This window comes from Nansenia antarctica (assembly GCF_963989245.1).
Source record: "Nansenia antarctica genome assembly, chromosome: 2".
Classification (NCBI taxonomy): Eukaryota; Metazoa; Chordata; class Actinopteri; order Argentiniformes; family Microstomatidae; genus Nansenia; species Nansenia antarctica.
The window spans coordinates 10,231,746-10,249,160 of record NC_137675.1 but is presented as its reverse complement, the minus strand read 5'-3'; the positions used below and the strand labels follow the sequence as shown (position 1 = coordinate 10,249,160).

Below are 17,415 nucleotides of genomic sequence, written 5' to 3'. Positions count from 1 at the left end.
CGTGACCTCAAAACCTACTTATTCAATGTCGCCTTTTGATACTAAGGGAGACATTGGACATTATAGAACTAGGATCACTAGGCCATTACACCATACTCGTGTTTTGAGATTTGTGTTGACAGGAAAATGGACCCGGGTGCTGATGAGGCACTGTCAGCCCCAAATAGCACCTAGAGCAGTACTGGAACCGGTACAAGGGTGTACCAGGACCACCATCAGGTTGTATTGCTGTCATCTTTATTGTCTTTATTGTGTTGTTGCATCATAACTGTGCTTAAGATTCTCTTTTGGCAGGACCTGTGACCATGCTGGATGCAGAACGATGCAAATATAACACTAAATTTATGGACAGTGTGTACGCCGATAATATGCAAGGAATTTTTCCTGGATACATGGTGTACAGGTTTTTGCCCTGGCTTGCTTGCTTTGTGCCGGTGGTCCTTGGCCTCCCCTTGGGGACCGCTGGGTACTGGTAGGCAAACTGGCTAGTAGTCGCTCTATTGGTAGAGGGCTGCAAGGGAATTTTTCCTGGCTACATAGTATACAGGTTTTTTACTTTTGCCTGCTCGCGGCTCTGTCAGTATTGGTTGATTGATTGACTGATTGACTGAACATTTTCATTGTGTGAAGCGCATTGAGTTGCATCTTGTAAGAAATGCGCTATACAAATAAAATTTGATTTGATTTGATTTGATTTAGGGCCTGATTTACTAAGATCCCAAATAACGAATACTAATTGAAGTTCACACACAGGGGAAGTTGTGAGATATACTTGTTATAGGCTATACTTCAAATAAGGCCTGCTATCTTCTACATTGGAAAGATCAACAATCCTCACTGCACACCGTTAGTAGATCAGCTTGCAGATGTAGAACCAGTTTGCACATTAATAGGCCATTAATAGGCTAATAAGTTATAATTCTGTATTTTTGTTCTAGCTTATCATCGTACTCTAAACGATGCTGTCCAAGTGCGCCATCCTTCACTTTGGATATTCCTTCGGCACCTGAAGGATCAGCAAACGCTTTCAGAGGATAAGCTGGGGATGGCAGACAGAGGCCACGCTCCCCCAACAAGGAGACGGAAGTGGAGGGAGTTGGAGGCCCGTCTACTGAGGCTGAAAGAACAGTATATGCAGGGCCTCAGAGATCTGGCTTCGTACTGGAGGGCTGTCAGCCATAGCGTCCGTATGGGCTAGATCTTTTTGATTTTTGCATTTTTGCACATTTATTTGGATAGCACTTTGGCCTATGTTGTTGTTATTATTATTGTTATTGGCCTAATTTAATTATTATTGTTATTGTTATTATTGTTATTATGTATGCACAAACATAGTTTAATTAGTTGGTTGCAATAAAAGCCTATATTTTGGATTGATATCTCTACTGTATTTATTTGATTTCGTTTGACAAAAATATAGAAAAAATATTTAATAATGTGTATATATATATCACTGGTGTTCTTTTAGGAATATAAGATTTTCAATTCCATCTCGAAAATGATCTATCTAGGGAGTTATATAAAATGCTGAGACAATACTATGACATTCATTGTGTTCTTCATTTCCAAGACATCTAACTCTCATGCAGTACCACATAACGACACCTGGGGTCGCACGTCAAACTCTCATGCAGTACCACATAACGACACCTGGGGTCGCACGTCAAACTCTCATGCAGTACCACATAACGACACCTGGGGTCGCACGTCAAACTCTCATGCAGTACCACATAACGACACCTGGGGTCGCTTGACACAACGGCAGGCGGGGAACATAGGACCCTTTTTCGGAAGCGGGGAACATAGGACCCTTTTTCGGAAGCGGGGAACATAGGACCCTTTTTCGGAAGCGAAGAACCGGGGAACATAGGACCCGGGGAATAGTGGACCCGGGGAACATAGGTACGCTCCCGAACCGGCACGGTTCTTTGCCGGTGTGAAAGCCCTATCAGTCATTTCAAATTGTGCTAAAATTTGTTTTTCACTTCTAAGTTGATAAGTTTCAGGATAAGTCCGAAAAAAAGAGTTTCAGAATAAAATTCTGAATTTTTAAATTTCAGAATAAAAGTCCTAAAAAACTGATTCAGAATAAAAGTCCGGAAAAAAAGATTCAGAATAAAAGTTTAAAAAAAAGTTTCGAAATAAAAGACTGAAAAAAAAGTTTCAGAATAAAGGTCTGAAAAAAAAGTTTCTGAATAAAAGTCTGAAAAAAAAGTTGCAGAATAAAAGTGTGAAAAAAAAGTTTCTGAATAAAAGTCTGAAAAAAACGTTTCTGAATAAAAGTCTGTTACATGATTGATTCACAGTTCAAATAGATTGATTAATATCTTACATGATTGACAGAAGTACATTTCTGTTGTATTAGCTAAGAAGAAGAACTGCAGGTCATATAAGTTGACAGTTTGTTGTTTTTGAGATTTTTTTAAAATCTTGTCAATCATGTCAGCAGATTTGTATATAAAGAACCTTTCGCTTGATATCACCAGTCCTAGCCATCATTTTAGAAGGTAGAAATACTACACTGTGACTCGTAATGTTGTATGTATGTAATGTTAATAAATAATAGGCACAAGCTGATGTTGCAAAAGGTCAACACTATAGCTGCATTTACTTCCCTGTGTTTAAATGAGTCCTCTTGCTCTTCTATATTTGACCTACTCCACATTTTCATAGCCTTATCGTAACATGTATTCTTACCAGTAGCAGCTAGTCAAAACCATATAATTTACTGCTTTTTATAAAGCGATAAAAGTAATATTGAGCAGAATTAAGTTCAGCCTACTGGTCCGGCCCTCCACAATAGTCCCGGTTTCTCACGTGGCCCATTGTGAAAATGAATTGCCCACCCCTGGTATAGACCCTAGGCCTAATGGATTTATTAGCCCCCCCACCAGCCGCCACTGAGTATAATGGTATGCTAATCACGTCATGCACAGATGCAGCTTCAGGATCAGGACTCCTTCCCTCAACCCACCTCCCAGTTGAAGGAGAAGGAGGTGAGCGGTAGGAGTTTGGGGTTAACAAACAGATTTTGAATATTTTAATGTATGCTGCATTACCATGCAAGCATTGAATACAACTTACAACAACTACAGCTAATATTCATATTTAGTTAATAGTTCTTCCAGTAATTGCAATAACATTGACCACTGGCACGTTAAAATAATATTGTTAGCTAGCTAGATAACATTTAAGTTAGCTAATCTGGTGTAATGTATGTATTATTAATAATACTATTATATTATAGGACATATTATGGTGGATATGAATACTCCATGCCAGGGCCCTCTTCAAGCAAGGCAGCCAGAGAGGAGAGCAGAGGTAAAGAGGCTGAAGGTGAAGAAGAAGAGCAGAATAAGCAAAGGACAATGACAGCAGCACAGATGAGAAGGAGGAAGCCGCTATGGGCAGTCAATGCCAGGGACAAAGTGAGGCTCAGATACAGGATGCCTTAGATACTGAGCCACCTGTAGTTATATCTGAAGTAGAAGATTTGCTGTCCCTTGACCCAGGTTTGTTTCCAGCTAAAATTAGTGACAAGGACAGGGCAACTATTGTCAAGAAATTAGCAATGAGAGAAGAAGACAAAAAATGATTCACAGGGGAAGCCATTTCCAAAGTACCTAAAATACACCAAAGCAGCAAAAGGTCTGGGAAAAGTGAAAATGGACTGGTTAATTCACAGTGAAAGTGCAAATGCTGTTTTGCATACCATGTGTTCTTTTCTCCAAGGAGCAAAACATTCCCTCTCATAGTGCTTTGAGTAGTGACCATGGATACAAGATGTGTGATGTTGTGTGGCGTCGCATGTATGATACATTTTGTATCTCTTCTATATCTCTTGTATGAGACACTTTTGTCTTTGTGTGAAACAAGCAATGCTGAGTCAGTAAATATCTCTGCTGTAATTCTTCATTGATCTAATCCTGACAGTATTATGGCCAACTGATCTTTAAAAGATCTACATTTATTTAGACACAATACCACCCCATTAAAATTATATTATTATATTATATATAAATTATATTTTTACTTTTTGTGTGATTTATACTTTTATAATTGGGCTCAAATCTTCATTTAATTTATTATTTTGTCCTTGTGTTGAGATTTGTTTGCTGAATTGTTCAATAAAATTTACAAAAGATGGCCATCATTAGATTGCTTGCAGTGCATCAATAGTTCATCAACTTCAACTGGGTTTTCTAGGTTGATGGGTGGTTTAGGTGGGGGTTGTCTAGGTTGATGGGTGGTTTAGGTGGGGGGGGGCCCAAAATGATATTCTGTCATGGGGCCCAGAATCTCTAGCGGCGCCCCTGACTGTAGTGATAATGTACTAATGTACTACTCTATGTCCTTGCAAAACGAATGCAGTGGACATTCCCTGACATCTTCGGACAAGACAAGTTTGTGGTGATGCTTGGTGGGCTCCACATTGAAATGGCTTTGTGGAGCACCATTGGAGATCTTCTACATGGGTCTGGATGGCCTGAAGCCCTGAAAGAAGCTGGGCTTGTGAAGTCAGAAGCAGCAGCCACATCATTTCTGAAAGCATCCAATGCGATGAGAACAAGATACGCCCATCAAGTTACTGTTGTGGTACTGAACAGCCTTCTGAAGTGAGCCTACGAGGACAGTGGAACCGAGAAGGCCCTTGAGGATTGGGCTGAGGGAGTTGCCCAAGAGAGTCACCTGGATATAAAGTGCACTTATACAAGTACTTGTACGAGTAGGCCTACCTGCTCTCGGTGCAAGTGCATGCAGGCACAGTTGAAGTGCACATGTCTGTGCAAGTGCAAGTGTGAGAAGTAGCAAGACAAGAGCAATTTACAAGACTGACATGTAGGCTGTATGGGATAAGTCAAACAAGTAAATGTCAAAGGAGTTACTACTGATCATATTTTGGCACAATTAAGATACATAAAATGTCATTATTGGTGTATGTGATTGTGGTTCACAATATTAGGCCTAAATATGCACAAAAACTTGTTTTAGCTTATCAGGTCAATGATCAACAGTCTATGTTTGTGAATATCAGACAAAATAATGTTTCTATAAGCTATGTGCTTATTATCAGAGAGTACTCTTGATCCTGAATCCATACATATCTCACTGGTTCAGATCGGACAACCCAATCAAGTTATAGCAATTTGGCTAAAAACAGAGGCCTTATTTCTTATTTGTGGGTGGGCCACTCGAACCCAAATGTGTCTATAGACCCTTATCTTCGACTTAGAAGAAAAACAGACTTGAAAAACAAACTTAAGCACAAATTTGAAATGAAAAAAACAATTTACCCATAGATTGCCCCCCACGACTTAACAGGAATGATGGAAAGTGGTATGGTTTGAGTGACACCGGCCCCTGCATGTGTGTTGGACTCCAATGAAACCAGTGCACTGTTTATGAATGTCCTTCCTGGCTTTGCTTGATGTTCTGTCTGTCTTTGCATATGTAGGACTGGCGGGTGCCTAAGTGTAGACTATTTGCAGGTCATCCTGTTCTGGCAATTTCTACTGAGGTGGCCTTTTGCCAGGCAACCAAAAGATATACCTTTTTCCTTTAAGAAAGAGATCTTTTCTGTTGCAGTAAACACAATGTTGGAGAGTGCATGTTGAACTGTGTAGTACTCTGAGTGGTATGTGGTTCTGGAACTGCACTGTTGGAGGTCGTTATGGTCACAAAGCTACTTTTCTTATAAACTGGAGGAGTGGTGGGCTTGTAGCCGGGAGCTCTGGTGTGAACGAACCAACATGGCGATAGATTTGTGAGATGTTGCCCTCATAACGGACAGTTAACCGTCCGTTATGAGGGCAACATTTCGCAAATCTATCGCCATGTTTGTTCGTTCATAGTAATTTGTAAGAGGTTCACCACCGCTCTCTTACTTTAAATGACAGCTTTGATACACTTCATACGGGTTGCATGATTATTTTTTTCTAGTGCATTTATAACTAGCATTGTGTTATAGCAGCCACACAGGAACAGTGCATATGAGTGCAATGCTTTGCCATCCTCCACCCTCATGGGACTCCATTTTAGTGCTTTCTCCCGATATGCATTAGCAATGAGGATATTGTTTCCATAATGGCTTTGTAGAAGTTGTTTGGCTCCTCTGTAGCCTTTCTGTAGCTCCATGTGTTGACAACTTTTCACAAGAGCATGTGAACTGCTCGAAGAAGAGTATCACGATTGACTGGGGGGTATTTCATCAACGTTGCTAAATAAAGCAATGCTTAATTGAAAAAGCCTGATTACACTTAACGTCGACTGTGAGTTAAGACTCAAGCCGTTAATAGTGTTGACTCAAGCTGTCAACACGAAAATAGTGTTCCTTGTTACCCAGGACACATTCAGTTGTTTCTGAGGTTTCACAGACTAGTCAAGTTCAAAAGAAGAGAATCACACAAACTTGTTGATACATTTATTTGTCCATGTTAGCACATAGAATATATTTATATACATATTGCTAGCTAAAGCGTAAAACAAAAAGCCAGGAGCATAGAAAATGTTAGCCACGAGTAATAGTTTACATATGGACAGGTCTACCACGGTGAAGACAATCTCATTGATTTAGTCATGTATGTAGTATGTGACTTTATACTTTTCTCACCAGAAAATAGTCGATTTGATCAATTGTGAGGCTGGAAGAAAATTAGCTTGACTGCAAATTTCAAAGGAAGAACAAAAACAAATCATTGTCATATTGCATCAATTTTCAGGAAGTGCAACTATGTCCTTTAACATGGAAAAAGAAGTGTAATACATATCTTACTCATGCAGTTTACCAGAAATACTTTACAAACTGGAATGACATCAAAATATTTCCACATAGGGAAAATATCACAAATGATCATCATACATGGATGGACAAATATAAAATACATACTGTATTACTAGTTGGACACATACATTTCAGAGAAGATTGGATTTAACCACCAATGTAACTCGTTCCAAAGTGAAAACAAAGATGTGTTTGTAACAATGAAATAGACAAGAGAGTGAAACGTTTGGATATTTCTACGAGAGCTGAGCAAAATGAACGCCCTTCCAGTTACAAAGAACTGCAACTAACGTATCGATCGATAGCTTCCAAATCCTTCTATTAGTCCTCTCTCTCAGCCTTATGTAGAGGGCAGATAGTGGAGTTAACTGTTGGCTGATGGACACCCCTGGTGAGAGTTACCAACCTCAGTAATGTAGATTCTATCACCCCCACGGGTGGATGTAATGAGATTGAACATGGCGTAAGAGAATCCTTTTATTTACATGTAGTGACACGATGATGACCAGGTGATTTAAAAACATGAGCGCGTTGCATGTGGCGACCAAACAGTGTGCTCATCACTTTCGAAAACATTAGGCCACACAGTTGCCTTGGAGCTTCCAAACATGGAGTACGAGAAAAAGAAAAAGAAAGATACAGTATATGGGCTTAGAAACAAGAAAGTAATTGAAAATAAAATGTTAAGAAGATATTGAACACCTCAATATTGGCTATTGGGATTTAACAAATACAAATAATTGTGTTAGTTCTGAAAAGTGATGCACTTGTCTGAGCTAACAGGAGAGAGTTGCCATCATTGAAAACTGGTGTCCAAAAACTAGGCAATGAATGAATGAATGAATGAATGAATGAATGAAATAAAGAAAGCAGGGGATGACTTTTCCTCTGTTCAGTCAGCTCTTCATAACTAAGGAAAGAGTCACACAGACTTACAGTGTCACAGTACACCTAGCAGCCCAGAGACATATGTACATCTATAAAACGCTTTCTTGTAAGAACGCAATCTGATTGGTTGACAGCTGTGGTATATAACATGACCTTGGGGAAGCATCTAGGTAGTACTTTTGTAAAAGATCAAATTGGCAATTTCATTACCTTTTTTTTTTCTCAAATGATCAACAAGACGCTAGGCAACAGAGGACAACACACAGCATGACTCCATTCACAACAAAAATAATAACTAAGCTTGATCATTCATATTTGCATATATTTTATATTGGTCCATCCGTATTCATTGTCTATTGGAAACCAGGTACTCCGCAAGCTTCTAATCTTTACGCTTTTTTTATTTTTTTTCTCCATGAAGAAAACTATCAACATGCACATCTCTTTACTCAGAATATGATGATGGTGTTGAGAAAACAGGCACTGACCACCAACTACAGCATATGCAGTGAAGAGTCCCATAACTAGTCACGTATGAGTTATCCTAAAGAACGTACTTACAGTGTACATCACAGTAACCATGACACTGACGCCAAAGAAAAAAAAAAAGAACAAGGGGAAAAACAGCACTCAACACATTAACTCTGTTAGGTTCAACAAAATGTAGGTTTTCTTTTTTTTTGGCAATATTACAAGCATTGGGTTATGAAAAGAAATGAAATGTGCAAACGGTCAAATTTTACGAAGGAACCTCTCTAAGATCCAGCTCAGTAAAGATTGCTATATATTCCCCAGAAATTTTGAACAAATTAAAACATTTTTAAATTTTATTTTAAATGTTGATTCATAAAAATTACAATATATTTAAAAGTCAACCAAAAATGTGCACAATAATGAACTGAAGATTTTTGTCGGCATCTTTATGGCCGACTTTCATAACCCTGTTCCCAATGATGCTGAAAAGATTAAAGATCGACTAAAAAATATTGAAAAACAATGCAAGGTGCTATTCACCGAAATGTTTCATGAAGAAAATCACAAGAAATTTTACATTTGACTGTTTTCGTGAATAAATTTTTTTAAGCAGTTTTCTTTAAGTTTTTTTTCCCTGCCATTTTAAATATTTTCTGTATGAAAGCAGAGCTATTTCAATGCTGCAATAGTACTCATGTTTTTAAGATCGACGGTGTATATTGTTAAACATTTACAGTAAGAAAAGTGATTAAAAAATTCAGGTAATAAAATGTATTCAGTTAATGCTCATTTGTTACTACACACTTAAATAACACATTCTCCAACAAAGGTCAAAATTAGCACTTCAGTAAAATAAAAATAAAAAAACACAAAAAATCATACCTTACTTTAAATTTGAGCCATGCTCTTTGAAACGATCTGTTCACGATTTGGAAAAACAAAACGAAAAAATAAAATAAAAATACACTGGGTATATTAAATAAGAGTAAAATGTAAAACAAATGAAAAAGAGAGAGAAAGAAAGAGAAGACCAATTTTTTCAGACGTTGCGCAAAAGGTTCGGTCCACAAAGTGTTCAGGAAGGCAGGTTGGGAGGGGGGGGGGCTTCGGGCTGGGTGTGTGAGATGTCATGTGAGTGATGGGTGGGGGCAGCCAATGGCGTGCTGGCCTGGGGTTTGGGGAGGGGCCTGGGGTTAGGGTGGGGGCAGGGGGCCGGGCTGTTCATCTCTTTCTGCGGCAGGTGCGTTTGTGGTCGGCGTGCCAGTGCTCCTGCTGACACTTGATGGAGCAATAAGAGGTGTTCCAACAGCAGTGGTACATGGCCTCCTCCTCACAGTTATAACACTGGGGGGAAAACACACACACATAAAAAAATTAAAATAAATAAATGTAGTGATCAAGTAAAGTCAATTAAGCAAATCTATCAAACATTTTCCTTATTGAATCTAATAACGATCTGTGTTCCATGTCCTGTGTGTGTGTGTGTGTGTGTGTGTTTGGGTTGGGCGGCACCCAGTTTTTGACACCCCAAATTTTACTGCGGTATATGGTATTACCACAGGATTAAAAATCACATTGCGATTTGAGGGAGCCGCCAATTTCAAATGGTGAATTTGTGACAACGGCCGGTGAATGGTGGACCAATGCCCTAGCTCCGGCCTTTCTGCGAACATACTCGAAGACTTTCTGAAAACTTTCTGAAAACAAAACAGTGCTAATAATACTTTCTGCTCGTCATGAAACTATGGCGGGACAAATTAGAGTAAGTATGGGAAACACTGCCTACACAAAGAGCAAAACGAGCAAAACTTGTTACGGCAGACGAGTGAATCGCATTTCCTTCTTCTGAGAAGCGGTCACGTGACACACGATTATGATCGCTCTTAAATAGCTTTTTTTTTTTTACAGGTTATTAATTTTATGTTTCCAAAAAGTTCTGTCATCACTTTCGTAGCGTCTTCCACCACTCAGACAGCTGTGCTGGACAAACACTCTTGAGGCGTTTATATATATATGTGCACGTTGCACAGCAGATTTCTTTTTTTTAGGACGGTATTGAAACAGACACCATTGTTATTTTGAAATACTGCGGTATCAGTGGGGTGCAAAAATGTGGGCCCCTAGTCAAAATGCCTTTTACAATTAATATCTAAGTGAAAAGAAGCAAACCTAACCTCTAAATGGTACAAAGTTACAAAAGCGAACAAAGAATAATCCAAAAGGGTTCCCAAACTTTTGCACAGGGCCTTTTTCCTTTTTTATCATTTAAAAACTCTGAAAAATGAAAATAAAAATAAACCTTGCTTTACAATTTGCAGAAAGGTGTCATGTTTAACTTTGTAGCATTTAGTGTTCAGATTTGCTTTCAATCACTTGGAGATTAATTGTAACAGACATTTAATCCAGGGGTGCCCAAATGTTTGCACCCCACTGTATATGATATATACGGTAATACTGGCCAACTCTTCTGTGTGTGAGACCCTTCTGTGTGTGAGACCCTTCGGTGTGTGAGACCCTTCTCTGTGTGAAACCCTTCTGTGCCCTTCTGTGTGTGAGACCCTTCTCTGTGTGAGGGCCTTGTGTGTGTGTGTGAGGGCCTTGTGTGTGTGTGTGAGGGCATTGTGTGTGCGTGAGGGCCTTGTGTGTGTGTGTGAGGGCCTTGTGTGTGTGTGTGAGGGCCTTGTGTGTGTGTGTGTGTGTGTGTGTGTGTGAGGGCCTTGTGTGTGTGTGAGGGTCTTGTGTGTGTGTGTGTGTGAGGGCCTTGTGTGTGTGTGTGTGTGTGTGTGTGAGGGCCTTGTGTGTAGTGATGCTCCGATCTGATCGGCGCCAATCGGTATCGGCCGATATGGCCTTGATCGGTTTTGATCGGAGTTCTCAAAACGGCCGATCAAACACGACTGATCAGTTTACAAAATGGCGTCGCCAGTCTGGAAATATTACACAGTGTCGGAAAGAGACAACAAATATGCCGTTTGTAATGTCTGCTCAAAAGAAATACCTCGGGGAGGAACGCACGCAAGGTCTTTCAATACCACGAATATCATACGGCATTTGCTGCGTTCGTCGATTCGCTCAGAGAGCGCCGAAGCGCACACTGGGCTCGACGCCATAAAGGGACCGAGTGCTTTGATTGGACGAGAGGCGTTCCACGAGTGCTGGTCAGAGTTCCAGCGCGACTTCACGAGCGTAGTGTAGGTAGTGTGCAGCGACGTCATGTGACCCCGCGAGCAGGAAGTCACTTGGCCCATAGCAACAACTATTAGCGCGTGAGTTTTAGGTCTTCCTCTGTGCACCTTGCACAAGTGTAGATAGCGAGCGACTTTTCAGCAGCAGGACATATTTTAGATGATAAGAGGAACAGGCTGAGTGCCAAAAACGCTGAGATGCTTGTATTTCTCAAGGCTAATCTGCCAGTGATGCTGCTTAATCAGAAGTAAGGTTTGAGTCTGAAATCTCCTTAGGTGCAATGTTTTGTTTTTTTGTTTTATTGATTATTGCTGACTTGCTGTCTTATCTCCTCCTAAATATGACTTGAAACTGACTGACTTGAAACAGTATTTTATATTTGGCTATAGCCTGTTTATGTTGCAGTTTAGTTTGGGTATGTTTATTGTTCCTCAGGAAAGCTACAGTATACTGTATAAGCTCCAAGTTCTCTAAGAGCCCCTAGTTCCTCTCATTCGAGTGGAATGTTGCACATTTGATGTGACAGTGTACATTTTATTTATTATGATTTTTATTTTCACATTTTATTTGTTTTTCCTGAAGTAAGCTACAGGTGGTTGTGAATTCAATAAAACAGATGGTCGTCAATTCATGATACTTTCTCATCTCCTAATTTCATTTAAATACTTAATATACAATGTCAATGGTGTTAAGAATAATTAAAAACATAAATAATGCTACACAATAAATAGAATGCTTCAATTGCCATTTTCGACGCTGTGATCGGTGATCGGTGATATCGGATCGGCAGATCACTGATTCCAGTGATCGGCACCAAAAACCCTGATCGGAGCATCTCTACTTGTGTGTGTGTGTGTGTGTGTGTGTGTGAGGGCCTTGTGTGTGTGTGTGTGTGTGTGTGAGGGCCTTGTGTGTGTGTGTGTGTGAGGGCCTTCCTGTTTCACTCACCCACTGCTTCTTCTTGGTCGTGGAGATGAGCTGCTTGTGTTGGCCCACCATCTTCTTCACCTCCTCCACCAGCTCCTCCTTACACTTCTCCTTCACCTGTTTACACTTTCTCTCCATCTCGGCCTGGAGCCCCGACACAGCCTTGCTCACCGCCTGCCGCTTCTCCTCCTCCATCTCAGAGCGAAGCTGAAAACACACAAACATCAGCTGTCTCTTCCACTGTGACCGCTAGGCCAGACTTATGAGGAACATTTACACATTGGCATTTTCAGTCCCCCCCCCCCCCCCCCTCGCCCTGTAAATGGGTTCACGGTCCTCCCCCCAGTCACCTACTCCATAGCCTCCTGGACCACCCCCCCTCCTCCCGCGTCACCTTCTCCAGGGCCTCCCGGACCACCCCCCCCTCCCCCAGTCACCTTCTCCAGAGTCCCCCCCCCCCCCAGTCACCTTCTCCAGAGCCTCCCCCTCCCCTCGTCACCTTCTCCAGAGCCTCCCCCTCCCCCCCGTCACCTTCTCCAGAGCCTCCCCCCCCTCCCCCTCGTCACCTTCTCCAGAGCCTCCCCCTCCCCCCCGTCACCTTCTCCAGAGCCTCCCCCCCCGCCAGTCACCTTCTCCAGAGCCTCCCCCCCCCCCGTCACCTTCTCCAGAGCCTCCCCCTCCCCCCCAGTCACCTTCTCCAGAGCCTCCCCCCCCTCCCCCTCGTCACCTTCTCCAGAGCCTCCCCCTCCCCCCCGTCACCTTCTCCAGAGCCTCCCCCCCCGCCAGTCACCTTCTCCAGAGCCTCCCCCCCCCCCGTCACCTTCTCCAGAGCCTCCCCCCCCTCCCCCTCGTCACCTTCTCCAGAGCCTCCCCCTCCCCCCCGTCACCTTCTCCAGAGCCTCCCCCCCCCCCCCCAGTCACCTTCTCCAGAGCCTCCCCCCCCGCCAGTCACCTTCTCCAGAGCCTCCCCCCCCCCCGTCACCTTCTCCAGAGCCTCCCCCTCCCCCCCAGTCACCTTCTCCAGAGCCTCCCCCCCCTCCCCCTCGTCACCTTCTCCAGAGCCTCCCCCTCCCCCCCGTCACCTTCTCCAGAGCCTCCCCCTCCCCCCCAGTCACCTTCTCCAGAGCCTCCCCCCCCCCCGTCACCTTCTCCAGAGCCTCCCCCTCCCCCCCGTCACCTTCTCCAGAGCCTCCCTCCCCCCCGTCACCTTCTCCAGAGCCTCCCTCCCCCCCGTCACCTTCTCCAGAGCCTCCCCCTCCCCCCCGTCACCTTCTCCAGAGCCTCCCCCTCCCCCCCTAGTCACCTTCTCGAGAGCCTCCCCCTCCCCCCCGTCACCTTCTCCAGAGCCTCCCCCCCCGCCAGTCACCTTCTCCAGAGCCTCCCCCTCCCTCCCCGTCACCTTCTCCAGAGTCTCCCCCTCCCCCCGTCACCTTCTCCAGAGCCTCCCCCTCCCCCGCCAGTCACCTTCTCCAGAGCCTCCCCCCCCCCGCCAGTCACCTTCTCCAGAGCCTCCCCCCCCCCGCCAGTCACCTTCTCCAGAGCCTCCCCCTCCCTCCCCGTCACCTTCTCCAGAGCCTCCCCCCCCCCGCCAGTCACCTTCTCCAGAGCCTCCCCCCCCCCCCCCCGCCAGTCACCTTCTCCAGAGCCTCCCCCCCCCCCCAGTCACCTTCTCCAGAGCCTCCCCCTCCCCCCCGTCACCTTCTCCAGAGCCCCCCCCCCCCCCCCGTCACCTTCTCCAGAGCCTCCCCCCGCCCGTCACCTTCTCCAGAGCCTCCCCCTCCCCCCGTCACCTTCTCCAGAGCCTCCCCCTCCCCCCGTCACCTTCTCCAGAGCCTCCCCCCCGTCACCTTCTCCAGAGCCTCACCCCCCGCCAGTCACCTTCTCCAGAGCCTCCCCCCCCCCCGCCAGTCACCTTCTCCAGAGCCCCCCCCCCCCAGTCACCTTCTCCAGAGCCTCCCCCCCCTCCCCCCGTCACCTTCTCCAGAGCCTCCCCCTCCCCCCCGTCACCTTCTCCAGAGCCTCCCCCCCCCCCCCCCCCCCTGCCCCAGTCACCTTCTCCAGAGCCTCCCCCCCTCCCCCCGTCACCTTCTCCAGAGCCTCCCCCCCTCCCCCCGTCACCTTCTCCAGAGCCTCCCCCCCTCCCCCCGTCACCTTCTCCAGAGCCTCCACCCCTCCCCCCCTCCCCCCGTCACCTTCTCCAGAGCCTCCCCCCCTCCCCCCGTCACCTTCTCCAGAGCCTCCCCCGCTCCCCCCCGTCACCTTCTCCAGAGCCTCCCCCCCCCCCCCCCCCCCCCTGCCCCAGTCACCTTCTCCAGAGCCTCCCCCTCCCCCCCGTCACCTTCTCCAGAGCCTCCCCCCCTCCCCCCGCTGCCCCAGTCCCCTTCTCCAGAGCCTCCCCCCCTCCCCCCCCTGCCCCAGTCACCTTCTCCAGAGCCTCGCGGACCACCCTCTCCGTCTCCCTCTTGTTGTCGGCCTTCATCATCTCCTTGACGTCGTTGAAGATCTTGGTGTACTTCTCGTGGCACATGTTCTGGCAGGCCCCGTCGCTGGCGGTCTGGGTGCTGCGGTGCAGGGTGCGGGGCGAGGCGGCGCTGGCCTTCTTGGTCTGCGTGGAGACGGACAGCTTCTCCGGCTGGTGGGGCGTGGCCGTGGGGATCTCCTGGCTGGGGATCTCCTGGCTGGAGCTCACCGCCTCCATCTCTGGCTCCGGGTCCTGTGGGGGGAGATAGGAGGAGGAGGAGGGAGGGGGGTTAGAACACAGTACACACTCAGAGATGGTTGGACGGATGGATGGATATCTATCTAAACCCCTACACACACACGCTACACAAACACACACACACACACACACACACACACACACACACACACTATGTACACACACACACACACACACACACAATGCTACCAATCCCCTCTTTCTTTCCCTCCCCCACCCTACGACAGGACGCTCCCCTCCACAACAACAGTTAACATCCATTAGTGTGTCTCAGACCAGAGGGAGGAGGTAGCCTCGTAGCCTGGGGAGGGTGGCGGGGGGTGTGTGAAGGGCACTTACGCTGGCTTCCTCCTTGGGCTCCGGAGGTTGGCTGCTCCGGCGGCTCTTCTTGGCTTTGGGCTCCTGGTTCACCTTGAGCTGCGCCGGGACCAGAACCACAACAACAACAACATCAACAGCGGCAGCAGCAGCAGTGCTGCTGTGTCAGCCGACGAGGAGACGAGGAAGGAGGATTATATAAGACACGGACACCAGATGGCGCCGTAGACCTGCCAAACTACCAAAAATACAAAACCTCCCCCCCTCCCCGCGCACCCGCCCTGCAGCTGTTCCTGAGATGATTTGCGAGATGCCAAAGAAAAGGGGACTGCAGAGGGAGTGCGTGCGTGTGTGTGTGTGTGAGACAGAGAGCGAGCGAGAGAGAGAGAGAGAGCAAAATGGGTGTGTGTGTGAGAGAGAGAGAGTGCAAGAGAGAAAGAGAGTGTGTGTGTGTGTGTGAGAGAGAGAGAGAGAGAGAATATGTGTGTGTGTGTGTGTGAGAGAGAGATAGAGAGAGAGAGAGTGTGTGTGTGAGAGAGAGAAAGAGAGAGACTATGTGGGTGTCGGAGAGAGAAAGAGAATGTGCGTGTGTGTGTGTGTGTGAGAGACGCAGTGAGACAGTGGGAGTGTGTGTGCTCGCGTTGCGCACGTCTCTCTCTTCCTCTCTCTCTCTCTCTCTCGTGATCAATCCGGACCTATCCGTCCGTCCGTCTGTCCGCCCACCCACACACACACACACACACACACACACACACCACCTGTTGCCGGACCTGCTCGTTGCTGGTGGAGGAGATGCTGGACTCGGCCTCCTCGTGCCTCTCCTCGTGCCTCTGTTGCGGGGTGGTGGTGGTCTCCTCCTCCTGCTGCTGCTGGTTCTGGTTCTGGTGCTGGTTCTGGTTCTGGCGGTGGTCCTCCAGCAGCCTGGACCTCCAGAATCGGCCCTCGCTCTGGTAGCGCTGGTACAGCTCCAGCTCCTCGCAGGCCTTCTTCCAGCCCATGCTGCGCTTCACCTGCAGCTGCTGCACGCTCATCTGGATGTCCTGGATGTTGTCTGCCGGGATCCACGCTCTGGTGGGGGGGGTGGAGGGGGGAGGGGGAGGGGGAGGAGATGGTGGGGGAGATGGTGGGGGGGTGGAGGGGGGGAGATGGTGGGGGAGGGGGGAGATGGTGGGGGGTAATAATAAGTATGATGCTGTGAGGTGCAAAGTGCTGATGGTTGGCCCACCTCTGAACTGTATGTGTACATGTGTGTGGGTGTGGACTCAAAGAGAGTGTGTGTGTGTGTGTGTGTATGTACTATAAGTGTAAGTGTGTGTGTGCGTGTGTGCATACTGCTTGTGTAATTGTGTGTGTACTGTAAGAGACAGAGTGTGTGTGTACTGTGTGTGTGCGTGCGTGCATACTGCTTGTGTAAGTGTGTGGGTACTGGAAGACAGTGAGTGAGTGTGTGTGTGTGTATGTACTGTAAGTGTGTGCGTGCGTGCATACTGCTTGTGTAAGTGTGTGTGTACTGTAAGAGACAGAGTGTGTGTGTACTGTGTGTGTGCACGTGTGTGTGTACTGGAAGTGAGTGAGTGTGTGTGTATATACTGCTTGTGTAATTGTGTGTGTACTATAAGTGTAAGTGTGTGTGTACTGTGTGTGTGCGTGCGTGCATACTGCTTGTGTAAGTGTGTGGGTACTGGAAGACAGTGAGTGAGTGAGTGTGTGTGTGTGTGTATGTACTGTAAGTGTGTGCGTGCGTGCATACTGCTTGTGTAAGTGTGTGTGTACTGTAAGAGACAGAGTGTGTGTGTACTGTGTTTGTGCACGTGTGTGTGTACTGGAAGTGAGTGAGTGTGTGTGTATGTACTGTAAGTGTGGTGCGTGCGTGCATACTGCTTGTGTAAGTGTGTGTGTACTATGTGTGTAGGTGCGTGCATACTGCTTGTAAGTGTGTGTGTAAACAGTAACAGTCAGTTTGGTGTGTGTGTGTGTGTGTGTGCGTCCAGTGTGTTGTCTCACCTTGGTGCTGGTGGGCCAAAGAAGCGGACGTCCACCTGGTTCTCCTCCCTCTGCAGCACCTTGGCCGGCCAGTAGCCAAAGCCCTTCATCTTAGCCCACACCACCTCATGGCTCGTGG

At 46.4% G+C, this 17,415-nt stretch overlaps 1 protein-coding gene across 1 annotated transcript in view; it reads right to left on the bottom strand.

The window, feature by feature from the left end:
* Nucleotides 1-8,290: 8,290 nt before the first annotated feature.
* zmynd11 (zinc finger, MYND-type containing 11) overlaps nt 8,291-17,415 on the bottom strand; it is a 27,183-nt gene continuing 18,058 nt past the window's right edge. Inside the window, exons 10-15 of the mRNA XM_080522668.1 lie at nt 17,298-17,407; nt 16,052-16,361; nt 15,315-15,392; nt 14,679-14,969; nt 12,278-12,463; nt 8,291-9,487 (exon numbers count right to left, since the gene is read on the bottom strand). Coding sequence (XP_080378794.1) covers nt 9,365-9,487; nt 12,278-12,463; nt 14,679-14,969; nt 15,315-15,392; nt 16,052-16,361; nt 17,298-17,407 — 1,098 coding nt within the window. The 3' untranslated portion in view covers nt 8,291-9,364. The remainder of the gene's footprint in view (nt 9,488-12,277; nt 12,464-14,678; nt 14,970-15,314; nt 15,393-16,051; nt 16,362-17,297; nt 17,408-17,415) is intronic.